The sequence below is a fragment of the Microtus ochrogaster genome, linkage group LG5 (assembly GCF_000317375.1).
Source record: "Microtus ochrogaster isolate Prairie Vole_2 linkage group LG5, MicOch1.0, whole genome shotgun sequence".
NCBI classification, from domain to species: Eukaryota; Metazoa; Chordata; class Mammalia; order Rodentia; family Cricetidae; genus Microtus; species Microtus ochrogaster.
In genome coordinates, this window is record NC_022031.1 from 51,913,508 (window position 1) to 51,920,627 (window position 7,120).

The window sequence follows — 7,120 nt, forward strand, 5'->3', positions numbered from 1 at the left end:
ACTTACAGCTCGCATTGAATGCCTTGCTAATGCTTCCGCGGTGGATTTTTTCACTTTGGATTTTAGTGAAAGGTGGTGATGGGAGAAGCTGAGGAAGATTTAAGGTTGCCGTGATACTGGGCCGTGATCTAAAAACCTAAGCGGGTTCTAGGCCTCTAAGCCTCTGGCGCAGCAATAATTTAGCAGCCAACCCCCCAGCCGCTTCTCAGTAACCATGCGCAACAGGCCAGATAAGAGCCTATGGAACGCACAGAAGTTTCTGAAATCAACGCCAGCGGACCCCGGGATTCGTAGTTCATAGCTTCTGCGCAGGCGCAGTGGCTCCCGCGGGCTTGCGTGCGCAGCTGCTGCGGACAAGGTTCTGAAAGCTTGTTGCGGTGCAGCTGGCTCCGGGTGCTGGTACAGGTATCGGTTTCCGCCGTTGGTTTTTGAAGCTGCGCGGGTTGCGGGCTCCGAGCGCGCACATCTTGGGCGGGTTAGGACCCAGAGCATCCCACGGACCTGGCGCTGCGCTGCAGCTACCGCTGCGGAGGCGTGCTCTTCTGCAGCACCGCGCCATCCCATCCTTCCATTCATTCCTCCCTTGCTCAGGGCTCGAAAACTTCGTTACCGTTGGTATTTTGAACTGGATAATTCCTTGGTTTGTTTACTCGCGCGTGCGTGTGTTTGTGTGTGATCCTTTTGCTAGATGTTTAGCAGCGTCCCTGGCTGTATCCCTTAAGAAACCCCGGATCATCCTTCCTCCTGGGTCTTAATAAACCAGAGCGTGTCCAGGCTTTGCCAGCTGACACCTGTGGGGCAAATTGCCGCCGCTTTTCTCTCTTGAGTTGAGAATCTTAACCTGCGTCACATTTTCACGGAGCTTCTAGTGAAGCAGCTGCGCATGTCTCAGTCACTGCGGAGACCCAGGTGTCCAAAGGGACGTCAGGTAACATGGTGGGCGCCTGATGGTTAGCAAAGAAGTAAATGACATCACTGTGTGGCGGGTCCTGAGGTGGGTAGTTAGTTAACGCTATGCTAATTGCAATAAGAGGCTCGTAATCTTGCCAAATAGTGGTACATCTCAGGCCATCTTTCCTTGATATAAGTGATCTGTCCACTCCTCACGGTGACTCCAGTCCTCACGGTGTCTATTCCCATATCTGTAAATGCACAGTCTTTTATGGAATGAATGAATAAATGCGTGCATACATGCAGCACAGGCCAGGCTATGTGCAAAGACCATTTGGGAATCAAAGGGAAGCGTCACAAGGTGGGGGGGTGGGGGGGTGGAGGAGTAGAGGTGGAGTGTTGGAGGTGGGGGTTGGGGATGATGGTTGTGGGTCAACTAAGAAGAATCAGAGGTTTTGTTTTTTATATGTTTCTTGTGGAATTTCCCCCCCTTTTGGTGATGGGGGTCGTGTGTGTGTGTGTGTGTGTGTGTGTGTGTGTGTGTGTGTTTTCCTGAGGATTGAAACCAGGGCCTCCACATGCTAGGCAAGTATCCTACCACTGAGCAATATCTCCAGCCCTAGTTTTATTGTGTGTTTGTGGCTCTTTTGCCTGCATGTATGAATGCCCAGCGTGTGTGTCAGAAGAGGGTGTGGGATCCCCTGACGCTGGAGTTACAGATGGTTGTGGGCTGCTATGTAGCTGCCAGGAATAGAATTGAACCTGGTTCCTCTGCGAAACAGAAACTGCTGTTCAGCCCTGAATCCCAAGAGTCATATTTTGAAGAATGAGTAAAGGATTAGTAAGACGGAGAAGGCAGCATTCCAAGGGAAGAGGGGGTGGAAAGCTCTGGTGTTAAGGATAGGAGAGTGTTGGTATGGAGTATTTCTGTGTAGCTGCAAGTTGAGTTGGTCTGTAAGGTATCTAGGCAAATCTCTAGATGGTTCTGTGTGCCTTCTGCATTGAGCTTGGTCTTAGTGAACCCATGAGGGCTTCCAAGCAGGAAAATAACAGGGTCAGCTTCTGAGTATCAGGAAAATTCTCTGGCTGCAGTGTAAGAGTTGACTGAAGACAGATATACGTAGGAGAGTGGGCCCCAGGCCAAGAGCATTTGTCGCTCTTCAGAGGACCCAAGTTCTGTTCCCAACAGCCACATGGCAGCTCACAACCTTTTGTAACTCCAACTCCAGGGGATCCAAGGCTTGCTTTTGACCTCCATGGGCGCCAGACACATGCATGGTACACATACATGCAGGAAGGAAAAGCACTCATACATATATAAGTATATCTAAAAATAAATGTTAAGATGGAGAGGGTCTGAGCTTGGTTATTTATTATGTGGAAAGTAAGACGGGGGAGGAAATTTGATAGTCATATATGAAATCAGGCTTCTGAGTTGAGCAGCTGCTAGGAAATTAGTGTTTGTTGAAAGAGCAGGACCTGTATTTAACCTGTGTTTGTGACTCAATATGTTGGAACCAGGGGATCTTCCATTCATTTTGTTTGCAGGAGTTGTATTAGGTTTGAAGTACCTGTCTGCTTGCAGAGGATGTTTAATTATCTTTATTAAACCCTTCAGTTTTTAGTCTGTAAAAATTCTCCTTCTCTGGGGCTAGAGAGTTGGGTCAGAGGTTGAGAGCACCTGCTGCCCTCCCAGACATCCTGAGTTCAATTCCCAGCAACCACATGATGTCTCGCAACCATCTAGAGTGAGATCTGGTGCTCTCTCCCAGCGAGCAGGCATTCGTGCAGGGAGAAGAATGCTGTTAACAAAATAAATCTTTAAAAAAAAAAATTCTCCTGTTAATAGACTGGTTGGTTGGACCCTTAGAGGCTCTTGTGTCTCTTAAGTGACTAGGTATGGGGGGCGGGGCGCATGCATTGGTGATAAAAGTCGGTGTTTTCGGAATTAACAATCTGTGTATGCATTTAATGTCTTTTGTTTCTTCTTGACAGTTCCTTCAAGACTCTAAATTGGATTCCCGGAGGCGTTGGTAGTTTGCTGTGCGTAGATAGTACCTGTTGGCAGGTCATACGTACTCAGATAGTCTACACGGGGCTGGATTCCCGCTGGTGACACAATGCAGGCGTCAGTGCCCTCGAACATGCTGACAGCCGTCTCCCCAGGCCCTCCTGCTCTGGCTTCACTGGAACAAAGCAGGGTCCCTGGAATGGATACTTCTAGGGCCCAAGAAAGGCTCTTGAGAGGCTATGCTGATGACCTAGATTCTTTCAGGCAGAAGTTCAGGTGGTTTTGTTACTCACAAGAAGAAGGGCCCAGAAAAACCCTGAACCAGCTCTGGGACCTCTGCAAGCAGTGGCTGAGACCAGACGTTCACACCAAAGAGCAGATCTTAGAGCGGCTCGTGTTTGAGCAGTTCCTGAGGGTTTTGCCTGGAGAGATGAGGATTTGGGTGAATTCTCAGCATCCCAAGAGTAGTGTGGAGGTGGTGACCCTGGTAGAAGATTTGAACCAAACACTTGAAGAAAGGGAAGGTGAGAGTTACGAGTAGAAGTGGGTGGGGTGGTGGGACGAGAGGAATCCCCTAAGGTTTGAACTAAACCTCTCAAAGGAAGCAAGACTGTTAAGATTGAAAATGAAGAATTAAAATTATATATTCAAAGATGAGGGAGCATTTAAGGCAGTGGTTCTCAACCTGTGGGTCGAGACCCCTTTGTGGGTTACGACTCTTCCATAGGGATTGCATATCAGATATTTACATTATGATTCATAACAGTAGCAACATTACAGTTCTGAAGTGGCAACAGAAATAATTGTACGGTTAGGGGTCGTCACAACATGAACTGTATTAAGGAGTCGCGGTGTTCGGAAGATTGAGAACCACTGACTAAAGGGAGACATTCTATTTTACAGATGACTGACAATCAGGTCTGCATTTGAGTTCTTAGAGGCTCTAAGGTTGAAAAATTAGCTTAGCAGGCTGCGGTGATAAATCAGAGAGGGGTCAGGCAGCCCACATTTAGGCATCCTAATTTAACCTGTGTGGCCACAAATTAAATTGGTGGCAGCAAACAGTCCTTCCTCCCAGCTAGTTAGAGCTCGTGGTAGAATCCATTCTGTCCCTCACTGCTTCTCCAAAATCCTGACCTCTGTGTGGAGTCTCCTGCAGTGAAATCTACTGCTATTTCCAAGGTCATTTGCAAGGAAGAACAATTTTCTTAAACTGATCCTCTTATATGGTTTTATATAATTCTTAATCTCCCCCCCCCAACTGTCTGGTCAATAAAACCACCTATAGTTCTTGTTATAAGGTGGTAGAGTATGATCAGGAGAAAGTCTTTCTCCTATTTGGATGTGAGTCATCATGCTCAGTGTGTTTTGTCGCTTCAGGCTCCTCATGGGGTCTTGACCCAGTGTCCCACCCCTAAGATCTCAATGAGCTTACCCAGAACTCCACCCTCTGCTCTTTCCCCTTCAATGGAGTTCTCTTGCTTCTTAACTATGATCCTTAGGAATCAGCTGGAAATCCCAGAGGCACAGTTGGTCTTTTTAACTAGATTAGTGCCTTTGTTCAATAACCTAAGCTGTAAGTAAGAAATGTAAGTTCAATAAGCGGCTGTAAGCAACGTTTGAGCAAGGCTGGTTTACCTTGATCCACCTTATACATTAGAAGTATTTCAAATTATTACACAAAGTGTTTTACAGCTAAGGGCTTGTGGAAGGAAGGAACTAGGTTTTTGTGATGAAATAGTGGAGGGAAAGCCTATTTTTATATAAAAAAAATCTATCTCTGGTGGTTCTGTGTTTTAAAGAGAAGGAAAAATTGATTTCTGAACTCTCCTCCAGGGGGCCATGAAAACACTGTGATATTATGAAATAGATATTTGAGTTTTCATATCCTCCTTGGCCTGCAGCCCCTATAACCCTGCCATTTCCCACGTGACTAGAGCATTAAATGCCTTCTTATTAAAATCGTTGTCCTTTCCTCCTTGGTTCCTGATGTCAAGGTCAAAGGCAGTCACCTTGCCGTTTACCATAGACAACTTGTAGCCATGCCTGAACTTCATGGATGATATTCGCAGTGTCCAGAAGTGACCACACATGGAGGCTGATTTCCAGGGCAGCTGTAGAGGGATGGGAGTTCACAGCCCCCACCTCCAGAGAGCCGAGATGTTCACTAGTGATGGTATTAGTCATGCCTCTGTGATGATACTGTCTTACAGAAATCTGGACATACGGGGATTCCTGGAGGGTGCGATACCTGAAGAAGGCATGCAGGGAGTTTCTATCTGGGTGTTTCCAGGCTGGGACTCAGTTTAGGAGTTCTGAACGTTTTTCGATAGGCTTTGCCCTATGCAGCTTTTTCATCCAGTTATTCATTTGTGTTCTTTCTAATATCCTTTGTTAAAAAAAAAATAAGCAAATAAACTCTTCTGTGAGCCATGTTAGCAAATCAGTCCAACCCAAGCTACGGGGTTGTGGTGAGTTCGGATTGGGAACAGAGAATGGAGCTGAAAGACCAGATTGACTTTTCCCTTCCCCAGATCTTAGCACTCAAGATTCTGCCGTGTGCAAAGTGGAGGATTTGGAAGAAGAGGAGATGGTGGCTGTTCCTCCGAATGCGGAGCCACGTGTAAGTTTTCATTCTTCAGTGGAAACTGAGCTATTACTGAGGGACAAAATGGTACAGAATCAACCAAAAGAACTTGTAGGTCACTGTTTACTTGCTGTTTATAATTTTGATGCTAGACAAAATTATTTAAGGCCAGTGAGATGGCTGGGTGTGTGAAGGCTCCTGTAGCCGAGACTGATGACCTAAATTCTGTCCCAGTGTCTGTATGGTAGAAGGAGAGAACCAGCTCCAGCAGGTTATTCTCTGATCCCCACAGACATCCTGTAGCATGCTAATGTGCCACCATCATCCCAAAATTATTTTGTGGGGGAGGGGGAAAGCATTTACTAAAACTCAAATGTTAACTCTTGGCAAAAGGAGTCAGGTAGAAACAGCATTTTATTTCCCTAACATAATAAAGAACATCTTCACCTGGGTAGATCAGGAGATTTAAAAAAATAGAAATAAAAGCAAAACACCGTAAGCAAAAGGATTGGTATTTCCTGAACACTGCAGTCAACCAAGTGAAGTCAGTGCTAAAGTGTGAGAGACAGTCATTTTACAACAGACAATTTTACTGTCCATTTGCAAAGCCTTGGGGGTCAACCAATTAAGACTAGAACTCATGGAGCAGCTGGGAAAAGCAACTGGTTATAGATCAGTAAGTTTCCAGTACTAGTAATTACCAGTTAGGAAAAAAATTATAGTAACAAGTAATAGTTCTACAGTAGAGCAGAAATGAGCTTAAGAGTAGGTTTGCTTCCTGGTGCCTGGAACGTGTGAATATTTGCTTGAAGACAAACAAGTCATTGCAAGTGTCATTAAGATACAGGTTTTAAGATGAAGAATGGGTGCTACTAAAATTGGAAAGATGGCTGGGCAGGGGCGGTGCACACATTTAACCAGACCAGCACTCAGGAGGCAGAGACAGGCAGATGTCTGAGTTCAAGGCAGCCAGGGAAACCCTGTTTTGAAATGTAGAAGTAGTAGTAATAATAAATAAAATAATATAGAAACAGAAAGATGGAGAGTTGATCCCGGATCTTATGGGTAGGTCCTAACAACTGTCACAAATGCCCTTATTAGAGAAGCAGAGGAAATGTGAACACAGAGTTGATTATAGAGAGAGGAAGGCAATTAGGAGTGACTGGGCCACAAGCCAGGGAAGGTCAAGGAATGCTAGTAGCCATGGGACGCTGGAAGAGGCAAATGGACTCTTCCCCCAGAGGCTCAAGAGAATGCAGCTCCTTGATCTTCTGTTTCTGGCCTCTGGAACTAAGAGAGAATGTGTTTCTGTTGTTTGAAGTCACAGGGCCTTGGTATTTGTTACAGGATAGGACATTGGCAAGCTGCTAAGCTGATAATCCAAGTACAAAGAGAGCCTGTTGTCTGCTCCCCTCCCACAGAGGATGCTATGCATCTATCGCATAGAAGATGGGTAGGATGTGTCTGTATCCCAGAACTCAGAGCACTAAGTCAGGATGGCTGCTTTGAAGCCAGTGTGGTTTCCAAGCACACTGAAACAGGAGCGGCGGGCTGCGTCCCGGCACCCGGCCGCCCACATGGCTAGCTCTACCCGAAATAATTACACGGACACTGTGTTCATTTAATCACCG

The 7,120-nt window shown here is 46.1% G+C and overlaps 1 protein-coding gene across 4 annotated transcripts in view; it reads left to right on the forward strand.

Annotated features, from left to right (window-relative positions):
* Nucleotides 1-294: 294 nt before the first annotated feature.
* The window catches only part of Znf483 (zinc finger protein 483), a 15,217-nt gene continuing 8,391 nt past the window's right edge, over nucleotides 295-7,120 (forward strand). Inside the window, exons 1-3 of one of the 4 annotated variants that reach the window (XM_005362229.2) lie at nucleotides 295-405; nucleotides 2,887-3,426; nucleotides 5,437-5,525. In XM_005362229.2, coding sequence (XP_005362286.1) covers nucleotides 3,012-3,426; nucleotides 5,437-5,525 — 504 coding nt within the window. In that variant the 5' untranslated portion in view covers nucleotides 295-405; nucleotides 2,887-3,011. The other 3 variants (XM_013351937.2, XM_026786696.1, XM_005362230.3) reach the window with 3 other exon arrangements.